The sequence below is a fragment of the Salmo trutta genome, chromosome 4 (assembly GCF_901001165.1).
Source record: "Salmo trutta chromosome 4, fSalTru1.1, whole genome shotgun sequence".
Classification (NCBI taxonomy): Eukaryota; Metazoa; Chordata; class Actinopteri; order Salmoniformes; family Salmonidae; genus Salmo; species Salmo trutta.
This window is the reverse complement of record NC_042960.1, coordinates 52,259,192-52,275,814: the sequence shown is the minus strand read 5'-3', so window position 1 is coordinate 52,275,814 and position 16,623 is coordinate 52,259,192. Positions and strand designations below refer to the sequence as shown.

The 16,623-nt window shown below is 46.9% G+C and overlaps 1 protein-coding gene across 7 annotated transcripts in view; it reads right to left on the bottom strand.

The window, feature by feature from the left end:
- LOC115192576 (semaphorin-6B) overlaps positions 1-16,623 on the bottom strand; it is a 127,757-nt gene that overhangs the window by 15,836 nt on the left and 95,298 nt on the right. For all 7 annotated transcript variants that reach the window (XM_029751233.1, XM_029751234.1, XM_029751235.1 and 4 more), the window contains exons 14-16: positions 14,676-14,816; positions 12,993-13,070; positions 10,083-10,141 (exon numbers count right to left, since the gene is read on the bottom strand). In XM_029751233.1, coding sequence (XP_029607093.1) covers positions 10,083-10,141; positions 12,993-13,070; positions 14,676-14,816 — 278 coding nt within the window. The remainder of the gene's footprint in view (positions 1-10,082; positions 10,142-12,992; positions 13,071-14,675; positions 14,817-16,623) is intronic.

Genomic DNA, 16,623 nt, shown 5'->3' with positions numbered 1-16,623 from the left:
AGATCAATGTGGAGCTATATACAGGGAGTACCAGTACCAGATCAATGTGGAGCTATATACAGGGAGTACCTGTACCAGATCAATGTGGAGCTATATACAGGGAGTACCAGTACCAGATCAATGTGGAGCTATATACAGGGAGTACCTGTACCAGATCAATGTGGAGCTATATACAGGGAGTACCCGTACCAGATCAATGTGGAGCTATATACAGTGAGTACCAGTACCAGATCAATGTGGAGCTATATACAGGGAGTACCAGTACCAGATCAATGTGGAGCTATATACAGGGAGTACCAGTATCAGATCAATGTGGAGCTATATACAGGGAGTACCTGTACCAGATCAATGTGGAGCTATATACAGGGAGTACCAGTACCAGATCAATGTGGAGCTATATACAGGGAGTACCTGTACCAGATCAATGTGGAGCTATATACAGGGAGTACCTGTACCAGATCAATGTGGAGCTATATACAGGGAGTACCTGTACCAGATCAATGTGGAGCTATATACAGGGAGTACCCGTACCAGATCAATGTGGAGCTATATACAGGGAGTACCAGTACCAGATCAATGTGGAGCTATATACAGGGAGTACCAGTACCAGATCAATGTGGAGCTATATACAGGGAGTACCAGTACCAGATCAATGTGGAGCTATATACAGGGAGTACCAGTACCAGATCAATGTGGAGCTATATACAGGGAGTACCTGTACCAGATCAATGTGGAGCTATATACAGGGAGTACCAGTACCAGATCAATGTGGAGCTATATACAGGGAGTACCAGTACCAGATCAATGTGGAGCTATATACAGGGAGTACCTGTACCAGATCAATGTGGAGCTATATACAGGGAGTACCTGTACCAGATCAATGTGGAGCTATATACAGGGAGTACCTGTACCAGATCAATGTGGAGCTATATACAGGGAGTACCTGTACCAGATCAATCTGGAGCTATATACAGGGAGTACCTGTACCAGATCAATGTGGAGCTATATACAGGGAGTACCAGTACCAGATCAATGTGGAGCTATATACAGGGAGTACCAGTACCAGATCAATGTGGAGCTATATACAGGGAGTACCAGTACCAGATCAATGTGGAGCTATATACAGGGAGTACCTGTACCAGATCAATGTGGAGCTATATACAGGGAGTACCAGTACCAGATCAATGTGGAGCTATATACAGGGAGTACCCGTACCAGATCAATGTGGAGCTATATACAGTGAGTACCAGTACCAGATCAATGTGGAGCTATATACAGGGAGTACCAGTACCAGATCAATGTGGAGCTATATACAGGGAGTACCAGTACCAGATCAATGTGGAGCTATATACAGGGAGTACCTGTACCAGATCAATGTGGAGCTATATACAGGGAGTACCAGTACCAGATCAATGTGGAGCTATATACAGGGAGTACCTGTACCAGATCAATGTGGAGCTATATACAGGGAGTACCTGTACCAGATCAATGTGGAGCTATATACAGGGAGTACCTGTACCAGATCAATGTGGAGCTATATACAGGGAGTACCCGTACCAGATCAATGTGGAGCTATATACAGGGAGTACCAGTACCAGATCAATGTGGAGCTATATACAGGGAGTACCAGTACCAGATCAATGTGGAGCTATATACAGGGAGTACCAGTACCAGATCAATGTGGAGCTATATACAGGGAGTACCAGTACCAGATCAATGTGGAGCTATATACAGGGAGTACCTGTACCAGATCAATGTGGAGCTATATACAGGGAGTACCAGTACCAGATCAATGTGGAGCTATATACAGGGAGTACCAGTACCAGATCAATGTGGAGCTATATACAGGGAGTACCTGTACCAGATCAATGTGGAGCTATATACAGGGAGTACCTGTACCAGATCAATGTGGAGCTATATACAGGGAGTACCTGTACCAGATCAATGTGGAGCTATATACAGGGAGTACCTGTACCAGATCAATCTGGAGCTATATACAGGGAGTACCCGTACCAGATCAATGTGGAGCTATATACAGGGAGTACCAGTACCAGATCAATGTGGAGCTATATACAGGGAGTACCAGTACCAGATCAATGTGGAGCTATATACAGGGAGTACCAGCACCAGATCAATGTGGAGCTATATACAGGGAGTACCAGTACCAGATCAATGTGGCGCTATATACAGGGAGTACCTGTACCAGATCAATGTGGAGCTATATACAGGGAGTACCAGTACCAGATCAATGTGGAGCTATATATAGGGAGTACCAGTACCAGATCAATGTGGAGCTATATACAGGGAGTACCAGTACCAGATCACTGTGGAGCTATATACAGGGAGTACCAGTACCAGATCAATGTGGAGCTATATACAGGGAGTACCAGTACCAGATCAATGTGGAGCTATATACGGGGAGTGTGCAGAGGTACGAGGATTGTAGTGTATGTGAATGTGTGTGGTTTTTTTTGTGGGAGTGTCAATGTAGTGTGTGTGAGTGAGTATGTACTGTATATGGTGTGTATATATAGTCTAGTGAGTGTGCATAGGGTCAGTGCAAGACAGAGTAGATAGTTCAGGGAAGATAGTTTGGGTATCATTTACTAACTACTTAGCAGTCTGGCTATTTCAGAGTCTTATGACTTGAGGGTAGAAGCTGTCTCGGAGCCTATTTGTCTGAGAGCTGATGCTCCGGTACTGTTTGCCGGACAGTAGCAGAGTGAACAGTCTATGGCTTGGGTGGCTGGAGCTCGGCCCCAGTGATGAACTGGGCTGTCCGCACAACTCTCTGTAGCGCTCTTCGGTCAAGAGCGGTGCATTAGCCATACCAAGCGGTGATGCAACCAGTCAAGATGCTTTTTGACAATCCGAGGGCCCATGACAAATCTTTTCAGCCTCCTGGGGGGGGAAGTGGGGCTGCCGTGCCATCTGTCTCTCTCTCTGATCTGGGTTCCTCTCCAGTGTGGTCTCCTTCCCTCCACCACTGTTCTGTGGTCAGACATGTTGGAGCTCCATAGCCTTGCTACATCATAAACACTGTGTTTACTCATACATAGGGTTGATTTTCAAGGCATTTCTAGTTCCTCTGCCTACATTACCAAGGGAGAGTCATGACTGAGTGAGCTGGCTACAGGTTGAGCCTTATAAGGGCAGGTCTAGGTTGCCTCTACTGATCAATATGGTAAAACATTTATGAACCCCAGCATGTGTTTTCAATTAAAATTCCATAACATTTCCACAAAACTCTGCTAATAGAATCAGGTTTTCAGCCGTCCTATTAGTAAAGGACAGATTGAAGTTTTACAAGCTCGGGCTCAAGGTAGCTAATCCCATCATAAATGCATCCACACAGTAGTCCACTGTGCTGCTACAATGCCCTTGTGCTAAATGATAGAGCAGAGTTGTTTTAATAATGGTGTTCAATTCATATCTATCACAGGAAGTTGACTCCGTCCCATGCTCAATTTGATGAGAGGGAAACTGTCGGTCAGTTGACTGGTTCCTTTGTGTTATAGTTTTGAACACTTTCCATTCACATGTTCCACACTGAGTGGGCTTATATTAGTGGGCCTATATTTTGGGACCTTTCTTTTCTTATCATGCCAGCCTTTAGGAGCAGCTTAACAAGGTTGAGGCTGTTAGCACTTTCAGCTGCATACAAACCAAATAAAACATCTGGGCTGTGGACTTTGGAAGACGTGTTGAAATAAATTGTTTTCCAGAAAAATGCGTCTCGGAGGGATGTCGTTTTTTTCTCCCTTTCCCACTACTACACCCCATGGCCTACGGTTATGGTTGGTGTTGGGCAGTAATTGATATCCTCAATTTAGGTGCAAAGGCAAAGCACACCACGGAAACTAATAACAAATATTCAAAAGATATGTCACAGGCAATAAATTCAAAATGCGGGCCGTGTTATTAGTTTAACGATCCGCCGAGGGTTACAATCGCTCATTCTCCAATCAGGTACCTTGCCATTTCAACTTCATCTTTCTCACATGCTGTAGACATAAATCTAGTGTGCCATGGTTGTACGCACCACAATATTTATTTGATTTATTTTATTTCACCTTTATTTAATCAGGTAGGCAAGTTGAGAACAAGTTCTCATTTACAATTGTGACCTGGCCAAGATAAAGCAAGCAGTTTGACACATACAACAACACAGAGTTACACATGGAGTAAAACAAACATACAGTCAATAATACAGTAGAAAATAAGTCTATATACAATGTGAGCAAATGAGGTGAGAGAAGGGAGGTAAAGGCAAAAAAAGGCCATGGTGGTGAAGTACATACAATATAGCAAGTAAAACACTGGAATGGTAGATTTGCAGTGGAAGAAAGTGCAAATTAGAAATAGAAATAATGGGGTGCAAAGGAGCTAAATAAATAAATACAGTAGGGGAAGAGGTAGTTGTTTGGGCTAAATTATAGATGGGCTATGTACAGGTGCAGTAATATGTGAGCTGCTCTGACAGCTGGTGCTTAAAGCTAGTGAGGGAGATAAGTGTTTCCAGTTTCAGCAATTTTTGTAGTTCGTTCCAGTCATTGGCAGCAGAGAACTGGAAGGAGAGGCGGCCGAAGGAGGAATTGGCTTTGGGGGTGACCAGTGAGATATACCTGCTGGAGCGCGTGCTACAGGTGGGTGCTGCTATGGTGACCAGTGAGCTGAGATAAGGGGGGACTTTACCTAGCAGGGTCTTGTAGATGACCTGGAGCCAGTGGGTTTGGCGGCGTGTATGAAGCGAGGGCCAGCCAACGAGAGCGTACAGGTCGCTGTGGTGGGTAGTATATGGGGCTTTGGTGACAAAACGGATGGCACTGTGATAGACTGCATCCAATTTATTGAGTAGGGTATTGGAGGCTATTTTGTAAATGACATCGCCGAAGTCGAGGATTGGTAGGATGGTCAGTTTTACGAGGGTATGTTTCGCAGCATGAGTGAAGGATGCTTTGTTGTGAAATAGGAAGCCAATTCTAGATTTCATTTTGGATTTGGAGATGTTTAATGTGAGTCTGGAAGGAGAGTTTACAGTCTAACCAGACACCTAGGTATTTGTAGTTGTCCACATATTCTAAGTCAGAACCGTCCAGAGTAGTGATGCTGGACGGGCAGGCAGGAGCAGGCTGCAATTGGTTGAAAAGCATGCATTTAGTTTTACTTGTATTTAAGAGCAGTTGGAGGCCACAGAAGGAGAGTTGTATGGCATTGAAGCTCGTCTGGAGGGTAATTAACACAGTGTCCAAAGAAGGGCCAGAAGTATACAGAATGGTGTCGAATTGAATATACAGTATGACCGCCAGCTGAAAACACAGAACTATTTGTTTTGGTGTTAACACCTCAGTGTTGTAGCATTGTATTTGTTCCCATCACACACTGTTTAAGGTTTAGTAGTGGGATGATTAAATCATCCAGCATTGGCTGATTGAATCAGCTCCTCCACCCTGCTCCTCTGATTTACGACACACGATTAATGAAATGCCTTCAGCACCATACCTCCGCTCCGCCACAGGCCCATGGCTTTAGAAAAGCCTCCCGTACAACAATGAGACCAATCCTCAGTGAGATGAGGCATTAGATAGACAGCTTTTGTGGTGAACTGAACAAAATCCCCTTTAAGGTGATCGATACACTGGGTGTGGAGACTAGTGAGGGGAGGCCGAATGTTACCTGGGAACAGCATGCTGGATTATAGTCTCAGTGAGAGATAATGCCACGAGTTTCAGAGACGATGTCGCTATGTGAGGGTTAGGAATGAGGCATTATGGGGCTCTGGGACTTAACTAACTGCTGAACACTTTTTCGTCAGCCATGCAGCGTGAGGCCTTAGAACGCAGACTGAGGCAGTCAATCATCCTTCGCCAGATCAGCACTTTACGGTTCGGCATGAATTTGTGTCCATGAAGTTTTTTATTTCCTGTTGACACGCAGAGGCCCGATGGCGGTGTGTTAGCCAGCTATCGGCCTGGCTCAGTCGGCACATCATATCAGCTGTTTGTCCTTTCATGCTCTCTCTGATACCTATCAGTTTTCACCTTGCTGCCAACTCTCTCTCCTACCACTCTCTTCTCACCAGACTCCTCACAAGAGAAACCCACATGAAAGAGAAGAAGCCCTTCAGGAGTCCTCACACCTCTCTAGATATTCAGGTTTGATGCTGCACTTTGAAACTCCCTCACATTTCACAAACCTGCACCTCTCGTCAGACAGCAGGTAGGATAGGCCCAGCTCAAGCGTCTCAGATCTTTGCTTTGTGGCTGAGACGTATGTGAGAGGAACGCAGGCTGGCGTCTGGGGCATGTGGGTCGCCCTCCTCCTTCTCGTTGTGCAAGGAGCGGAGCTTTGATGGTCTGGCACGGATGACTTCGGCGTAGTAAAGGTCACCAAGATCTCAGACAGAGCAGCTCTCCTAGAGTGGTTGCTGCAGTGTCTCTGCTGGGTTCAGCCTCAGGGAATGCATTTGTCATCTAGAGGTTTAAAAACTCTACTTACTGCTCCCACAATGTAAATATAAAGCACTAATCTTTACCGGCTCCTTTCAGGCCACTAACCGACACAAATTAGAATGTGGTAAATGTGCTAACAAATGCTCCCTCCCGCTTCCTCTCCCCCGGAGTCCTTGCAGTTGTCACCCACTAACATGACGCAACCGCGTCAGATCTCTCCTGCTCTCGCTTCATTGCTGTGCTGTGGACCTCAATTAATTTGTGATTGCAACCCGCTGTTCTCCAGGGCAAAACACCGCCTTACATTGAGAAATATTTTCACAGCACCATAATTGCTTCCATCTGTAATGGCTTCGCTCGCTGGTGAGGGTCTGTCATTATGCCTGAGTGCTTTCAAGGCGACGTGGAAGGAGTGAATGGTGAGCGAGCAGCGAAGGAGCGTAAGAGTTCACTATCGCGTTTTGTCTTGGTTCACACAGACGGAAACCTACTCGGCTTCCCTGAGACGTCTTTCTAGGAAAAGGTAGATTTGAAATGCGTTGACATGGAACAAGTGATCGTGCCAGTGACTGTCTCCTGCAGTGACAGCATCCTCTCCCATTAGACGCCTGGTTTAATACAGTTGACATTAGCTGATGAGCTTTTTGTGCGAACAGAAATTCCTGTTGCTTCCCACAGCGTTTGCTAGTGAAGCCAGCGGGTGCATTGGAACCGTACCACTGGTACCATACTGTCTGGAGCTTTTGGGTGAAGAAACACCACTATAGGGTTCTAGCCTTTTCCTATGTACATTGTTTTACATTTTGTGAGAGTTAAAGGTCCCTTTCAACAAATGAAATAGTAGACGGTTGATGTCTAGCCTGACACTTAGCTGAGCTTACCCTGTTGTAACTGATACTCCTGCAAGTCAGGTCATGACCTGGAAATCCTGCACTCTGCAGTCACGTGGTGCAATAACTGCTCATAAGTGGAGCTGACACGTTAGACAATCAGTTGACGCCCGGACTCAAATCCCGCTCATTATTGTGTTTACACTGCTGGTGTTTATTACCTGACAAGTTTAGAGGAGTTTTCAGAGCTGACTGGGTTCAACTCAAACATGATTAAAAGTCTAAATCCAGCATTAGGCTTGGGCTGCTCTGGGGACAGAGTGATTGAGCTGTAGGCTGTGGGCTGACGCGAGGTAGGACAGGCCCAGACCCTCAGCATGCAGAGCCACGCGCATACAAACACAAACTCACACAGGCTCTCTCTCTCTCTCTCACACACACACACACACACACACACACACACACACACACACACACACACACACACACACACACACACACACACACACACACACACACACAGAGAGCTCTGATTGGACTCATCTGACTAAGCAGCCCTTCACCACAGGTCAGCTCAATTAAAAGCTGTGATGTCTCCATCTGCTTTGATCAGGCCTGATTTCGAGGAGTCAGGCATCCAAACGTCTGACATTTCAGGGGAGAAATCGCAAGCTCCTGTCCTGAACTGATCTCTGTGTTTTTGAGGAGAGGAAGAGAGACAGTGACTGCCTCTCTCCTAACCTGGGCTGGGCTGAGGTAGACCACCATGGGATATACTGTTCCTGCACTGAATCATGCTCTAACTTTGATACTGTAGAAGGATAGATGGAGAGAGAGAGTAAAAGCGAGAGCAGGAGTAGGCTGCCTCCATGTGCCAACTGACAGAGTAACTGCCTCGTCACGCTGTCGGTAACGGGAGCAGTGCCAACACGGTGACTCCAGACACGGCGGTGGCCTTCTCACTCCATTTGTCACGCCCCTGTCCAGGACCCCAGGCTCAGCCATGTCTCCTCCCTCACCCCCTCCTTCAGCCCCTCAGCCATCATGGCTGCAGACTGCTTTATAGATTCACTCCTGATATTTATTAGACTCAGATCGAGCCAAAGAGGAGATGAAAATCGATTCCCCCTCCTCTCATTCCAGGGGTACTTTTCTCTGGCTAAGGAGAAGGACAGGCAGTAAGATGGGCTGTTAGCAGGGCCGTCCATCCATCTTCCTCTGTGGGGCGCCAAAAAGGGGGTGGGGGTCTGACTGGAGCTTGGCTGTGGTTTCAGCTCGGTAGGCCCTAGCCCGGCGCTGTGTGTGTGCAGTGGGGGCACCACTGAGGAGCGGCAGAGCCCGGCTACGCTCCCTCACTCAGGGAGAGAGAGAAGGAGGGAGATGGTGATGAATGCTGCATTAACCCATAGATAGATGGATGGAGCACGGCAGGCTCTTTTCTATCTGCCTGCTACAGACTCAGACAGATGTCAGATAGAGAGATATGGACTGATATCCTTCTGTCTAATCTACCTCAGAGCTTTGGAGACTCACACCTGCCTTCTCTCTCTGTGTGTGTGTGTGTGTGTGTGTGTGTGTGTGTGTGTGTGTGTGTGTGTGTGTGTGTGTGTGTGTGTGTGTGTGTGTGTGTGTGTGTGTGTGTGATGTGAGAATGAAGACGATACTTCACAGGTTTCAAACAGTAACACTATGAATGATGAAATGTCATAACTGGTCTCTTTTCTACAGCTTTTTGTCTTCCACAGACTGTCTTGTCTATTGATAGATATAAAGATACAGAGATCTGTGTAGACCATGTGAGCGATGTACAGTACACTGGGGGAACTATGTGCTGTAAAAACGGATTTAGCATCAATAGGAGGAGGAAATTGAAGCACCAGTTCATCACTATCTAAGACACAGTGCCTAATGATTCTGGCAACTGATAGACTGATTCTGGCGCACCCTTTTGGCAAGCGTACGCAGGGCTACGGAGCACCATTCATCTTGAGACAACCAACAGCACCTCTGTCAGCAGAAGTCAGGGCCACCACACGTTTGTCATGTCAGTATCAGAACCGTTATCAAAGACAGCTCAGATTGGAGAATCCTGGCCACATCCGGAGCTGAGGTTAATGTTAATCTCTTCTGACCACACAGGGTCAAGCAAGTTTAGAGGAAGAGTGACAAGCCACCGGCCCAGCACCCGTAGACAGAAAAAAAGCAGGACCCAGAGGTGTCCGGGGGTGGGAGAGCAGCTTCAAACAGCCCCTCTGATGCAGGATTAGAGGCCCGTGTGTGACCGTTATGTACTATTTATCTGAGTGGCTCTCGAGGTGCATGGCAGATGAACTCTGAGAACTTGAAGAGGAGGAGCAGTAATAGCACACATGTCTCATCAGAATTAGCGGTGGGATCAAAAGAGCCAAGGGAGTCGAGGAGATTTCTATCTGAGGAATCGCTTTGCTGTACCCCCTTCATTTTCATAACAGAACACAACTAGGAAAAAATCAAGGCGAGTCTTCTCAGAGATGCATAATAATTAGTCAGAAGTTGAAAAAAATTAAGCAAAGCTAGGGAAGAGAAAAAAAGGAAAGATTCTAAACATTGCCAAAAGATAGAGAAAACAGGGAGGAGAACAAAGATGGGTAAAACAGACATGGGGATTTCAACATGGCAGTGATGATATGGATCTAGGCAGCAGTAGTGTATGATGTTCTACCCTAGAGAAGGCATTACGTAAGGAACACAGAATCAACACTAATACTTCTCAACACAGGTTGAGAGGATGGAAATAAACAGAAAGAAAAATGTATCTTACCGTCACAGTCGCCCAAGTGGGACACGTTGCCGTGTTCTACGTCTTGCTCAAACGGCAGTCTGGAAGAGCGGAAAGACGCAGTCATTTATCAACGGACACAAACAATACATCGTGTAACTGCTTTGGTCTGACTGAACTTTCTGCTTTTCTCTGGTAAACAAAACACTATGAAATGTACCAGAAAGGACAGGAAGAGTTTTTAGTGTGAAGTTGATAGTACTAATACTGTACAGTATACCCCCACCTCTGAAAGCACGTCTGGATTTGCTCTTTCCCCTCGTACTTTAAAAACTATTTACCATTTCTACTTTGGTAATATGAGACCTTGGAAAACTAAAGGGAGCTCTGTCATTATATGATGAAGCGACAAAATAAAAAGGAAATTAAACCAGTGAGTTCCAGGGGCAGTGAAACCAGACCAGGTGCATTCTAGTCCCCTGGAGAGAGCAGGCCACTCTTAGCCATGGCCCATATCCAGAGAAACATCAGCTAGTTATTCTAATCTAGTGAATGTATACCATAAAGGCCCTCTAACGAGGAGAAATGGCTGCAGTTGGACTTCAAAATGGCCCCCGTCCAATTATGTAATTTAAACATGGAAAGTGCCCAGGGCTAGAGGGCAGGCTGCACAGCAACGGCCACAGACAGCTCACTGGGATGTGTCTCCTGCTCTACGATCTGCAATTAGTTAAAAAGGCCCAGACAACAAGCAGGCCAACTGAGTGTTTTACTGCCCGAGAGTGACTTTGAAAAGTTAGTTTACACTGAAGTGGTTGGAGGCTACAGTAATTGTGAATGAATTGCTCACCCAGATAGGGTATATTGTGTTGGCTAAATGCAGGCTGCAGGCTGTAATCTTTAGAGTAGATGGGTAGGATGGCAATGTTTTGTAACAATACCTTCAGCTGAGAAAATGCTAATTAGTTTAAGGACGAATTGTCTACAGGAGGCCAGATTTCCGGTAAAGTTATAACTGAGCAATATGAATGTAAAGTCTAATAAACAGGCACAAAACACCTAAAGTAATAAAACAATATCAACACATAAACTAATGAGTAAGGAACTTAATTATCTTTCTTTCAATATAGTCCATGTTACAGTCTTATATTATATTATAGTATAGTCCATGTTACAGTCCATGTTACAGTATTATATTATATTATAGTACATGTTACAGTCCATGTTACAGTCCATGTTACAGTATTATATTATATTATAGTATAGTCCATGTTACAGTCCATGTTACAGTCTTATATTATATTATAGTATAGTCCATGTTACAGTCCATGTTACAGTATTATATTATATTATAGTACATGTTACAGTCCATGTTATAGTCCATGTTACAGTCCATGTTATAGTCCATATTACAGTCTTATACTGCAAACTACTGAGAGTTTCTTCATTGCCCAGCATTGTTTTGACTTTTCCAAATGGAATTCATCCTCAAACTGGAACTGGCGCATCACTCGATACAGGATCGATGGGCAAGTTGACCGCCCTTGCTAAATCAAATCAGAAACAACACAGAGCCTTAACTGTATAACGGTGAGGCTGTAAGGTGCTCTTTAAGGCTCTGTTGTCTGATACTGCTGGCACTGTACCTGTTTGCACACATAAATCAATAAGCAGCCTCTCTAAAGAGAGATTTTATTTCACTGGGCTGGGTGGACGTGAGGGGAAGTGGTGGGGGAGCGGTGGGGAAGCGGTGGGGGATCGGGTAGGGAGCGGGGGGGAGCAGTGAGGGAGCGGGGGGGAGTGGGAAGGGAGCAGTGGGGGAGTGGGGAGGGAGCGGTGGGGGATCGGGTAGGGAGCAGAGGGGGAGCGGGTTGGGAGCGGTGGGGGAGCGGGGGGGGAACGGTGGGGGATCGGGTAGGGAGCAGTGGGGGAGCGGAGAGGGAGCAGTGGGGGAGCGGGGGGGGAATGGTGGGGGATCGGGTAGGGAGCAGTGGGGGAGTGGGGAGGGAGCGGTGGGGGATCGGGTAGGGAGCGGGAGGAGGAGTGAGGGAGCGGGGGGTAGCGGGAAGGGAGCAGTGGGGGAGCGGGGAGGGAGCGGTGGGGGATCGGGGAGGGAGCGGTGGGGGAGTGGGAGGAAGTGGTGGGGGAGTAGGGAGGGAGCGGGGAGGGGGGAGCGGTGGGGGAGTGGGGAGGGACTGGGGAGGGAGCGATGGGGGAGTGGGGAGGGAGTGGGGAGGGAGCGGTAGGGGAGTGGGGAGGGAGCGGTGGGGGAGTGGGGAGGGAGCGGTGGGGGAGTGGGGAGGGAGCGGTGGGGGATAGGGGAGGGAGCAGTGGGGGAGTGGGGAGGGAGCGGTGGGGGAGTGGGGAGGGTTTACAGACCAGAACAAGAGGTGAGCTGCCAAAACAGGCAGGAATCTTCCTGTGGCAGGAGCACAAGACCAACACAACCCTGACAAAGACGTACACCCAGCTCTGGATATTAAGCTGTATTGAAAATGCAGCATTGTTGTGAACACACAACGGCAATAGCAGACATCATAGATGAATGAATGAATGAATGAACACAGCTCGCTCTGACAGGATAGTAAAACTAAATGAGGGCATGTTTGTGCAGTGACAGCTTGTGCTGCAGGCTTATAAACTGTAGGCTCTGTCAGAACCTAAGCCTAACTCATTAAGTACCAATAAAGAGTGTTACAGCAACCCAGGTGGTCCAGCAGGTACAGACCAGACAGAGAGCAGGTACAGACAAGACGGAGAGCAGACAGACACCAAACAGAGACCAGACAGAGACCAGACAGAGACCAGACAGAGGCTAGACAGAGACCTGAAAGAAACAAAACAGAGTACAAAAGTACCAGCGAGACACGGGGCAGGTCCATAGCAGACAGGGAACAGACAGAGAGACAGACAGAGGCCAGAGCAGTGCCCTTGTCACCCCCAGCACCTCACCTTGTCCCGGGCCTGAGGAAAGAGCAGGTGCTTCCCCTGGTCCACCCACAGTAGGGGTCCCTGGAGGCGATGCAGTTCCTGGAGATAAACAGAGTAAACACGGTCTTTAGTGATGCACCACCCAGGGCACACAGACATCATGGATCCATTCCAAATGTGCACTGGATTACAGACATGTATGAGTCCCGGGCTCAGTGAACACATTACAGACATGTATGAGTCCCCGGGTTCAGTGAACACATTACAGACATGTATGAGTCCCCGGGTTCAGTGAACACATTACAGACATGTATGAGTCCCCAGGTTCAGTGAACACATTACAGACATGTATGAGTCCCCGGGTTCAGTGAACACATTACAGACATGTATGAGTCCCCGGGTTCAGTGAACACATTACAGACATGTATGAGTCCCCAGGTTCAGTGAACACATTACAGACATGTATGAGTCCCCGGGTTCAGTGAACACATTACAGACATGTATGAGTCCCCGGGTTCAGTGAACACATTACAGACATGTATGAGTCCCCGGGTTCAGTGAACACTTTACAGACATGTATGAGTCCCCGGGTTCAGTGAACACATTACAGACATGTATGAGTCCCCGGGTTCAGTGAACACTTTACAGACATGTATGAGTCCCCGGATTCAGTGAACACATTACAGACATGTATGAGTCCCCGGGTTCAGTGAACACATTACAGACATGTATGAGTCCCCGGGTTCAGTGAACACATTACAGACATGTATGAGTCCCCGGGTTCAGTGAACACATTACAGACATGTATGAGTCCCCGGGTTCAGTGAACACATTACAGACATGTATGAGTCCCCGGGTTCAGTGAACACATTACAGACATGTATGAGTCCCCGGGTTCAGTGAACACATTACAGACATGTATGAGTCCCCGGGTTCAGTGAACACATTACAGACATGTATGAGTCCCCGGGTTCAGTGAACACATTACAGACATGTATGAGTCCCCGGGTTCAGTGAACACATTACAGACATGTATGAGTCCCCGGGTTCAGTGAACACATTACAGACATGTATGAGTCCCCGGGTTCAGTGAACACATTACAGACATGTATGAGTCCCCGGGTTCAGTGAACACATTACAGACATGTATGAGTCCCCGGGTTCAGTGAACACTTTACAGACATGTATGAGTCCCCGGGTTCAGTGAACACATTACAGACATGTATGAGTCCCCGGGTTCAGTGAACACATTACAGACATGTATGAGTCCCCAGGTTCAGTGAACACATTACAGACATGTATGAGTCCCCAGGTTCAGTGAACACATTACAAATGTGAAATATGGTTTACTGTATGTCACACCTCACTAGGTCTGGAGACTGCTGGCATCAAGGCAATACGACTCAGTGATGGATCAGCAAGGCCCAAAGGCAAGAAAGTAAGACTTGTGTTGTGGTATTTTGGATTTACAGATGTGTTGAAGAGCACTTAGGGATGTGGTAAAGTATTTAGGTGCACTGAGGGTAGCTTTTCTTTAACGTTGGCAGAAGGTTTAGGGCTTGACTAACGGTGTGATTTTAATGATCGGTAGTGGGCGGGGCTTAGGGCAAGTGACAGATCTACTGTATGTGGCTGAAAAGTGTGTGTGAGCTACAGAGGACAGTAATGTGTGTGAGGTGTGTGTGTGAGGTGTGTGTGACTTACTTCATGCAGCGTGAGTAGAGCTGGCATCGTGCCACAGGGACCCTGACCACACAAGAGGGGAAGGCCAGCAGCAGAGAGCGGCTCACCCGGTCCAGAGTCAGGGACAACAGATGCCTTGCCTGCGGAGTGTCCTCCCCACACCTGGACACACACACGCAGAGTTAACGTATTAATGCACCTCAATATCAAAAATCATATCACACTCTGACTGCACAGAACCCTGCTCTATTTCATATTGATCTCAATACACGTGACACCAAGACAACACTCACTGCTCAGTTCTTCACACCTAATGCTTCATGAAGTATAACTCAAACCAGTTTAACTCAAACCAGTTTAACTCAAACCAGTTTAACTCAAACCAGTATAACTCAAACCAGTATAACTCAAACCAGTATATAAATAAAAGCACAACAATAGCAGTAAAAGCAGTAACATGCATTCGGAAGCATGGAAATGCCTGGTTGTCACAGTGTCATCTTTAGTATGCAGGGTGCTGATGGCTGATGGGTGAGGTCTAGGGTTGGATGGACATCAAACAAGCCACCAGCTACACCCTGCATTAGCTCTAATTGGCACTTAGCACTCCCATATCTTCCACACACCTTCCTTTGTAGGCTGAATTTGTATCGATCTATATACATATGGGGACTCATGTATGGGCTTATGGTAATTAACATGTCTGAGAGCTGAGGAGTCATTAGGGGGAATTTATCACACACTACAGGTTTGAGATTTTACAGAAATGTAATAAATTATTATTATTATTATTACAGTACGGTACAGCCAAGCTGTGAGTCATACCTCACAACAAACATCCACTATGTGAGAAACCAGACTGACAGACGGGGCACGAGAGAGAGAGACGGAGAGAGAAATAGAAAGAGAGAGAGAGAGAGAGAGAACAAGCAACAAGTAAAAGTAAGAAAGAATCAAATGGAGACAGGTAGCGAGAATAATGAAAGTGTGGACCATTAGTCTCTCCATTTCCACCCCGTCATTTCCTGGTTCATTATGACAGCCAATCACAAACCAATTTGGGCTTTGTGGATCTCTCTCTGTGATGTCTTGTGTTCCCGTTGCCCCGGTGATGGTAGCGGTGGCCCGTCTATCTACCCTGGACCCATTAGGAGAGATGGTCTGGGGTTAAGGAAGGGCAGGCTGGGAGAATGCTGATCTGATTTCTCCATTACCTGTCTCCTGATTAGCTGGCTCCCTGCTATGAGGGAGACTGCCAGCCTTGTCCCACACCCCTATACCAGGCTCACAGTCACGCAACCGTCACCGCACAGCAAATCACCTCCAAACACACTCATACACCGCCACCACCGCCGCTACTGCTGCAGCCATAACTAATTGTTCCTGTGATCTGACTCCTCCGCACCCCATGTAAGTTGTTTGTGGAATGGAACATTGCGCTGACGCCTAAATGAATGCATTGTTTTGAAGGGTAGCGAAGTTACGCTTGGAACCTCCTTTCACCTGCCGGGTAAGTTTGTGCTGCTCCGCTACAGTACAATGAGCCCCATCTCCCCCTCAGCTGAAGCAGAGAATAGATTTTAAATTCATTATTTAACTAGGCAAGTCAGTTAAGAACAAATTCTTATTTTCAATGACAGCCTACCAGGGAACAGCGGGTTAACTGCCTGGTTCAGGATGACAGATTTTTACCTTGTCAGCTCAGGGATTTGATCCAGCAACCTTTTGGTTACTGGCCCAACACTCTAACCAATAGGCTACCTGCAACTAGATCAGGGGGCGCAATTAGCAGCACTGCCGCTGTAGCACTGGTTAGGAGACTCTTGCTTAAACATTTCTAATTGGGCTCAGTGGAAGATAATAACCAACTAATACCCCATCTGCTTAGACTGCTTCCTATCCCCCCTGCGGTCCCACATATATGTTACAGTGAAACACTTAGAGATTATTAAGAAGACCATCACAATAC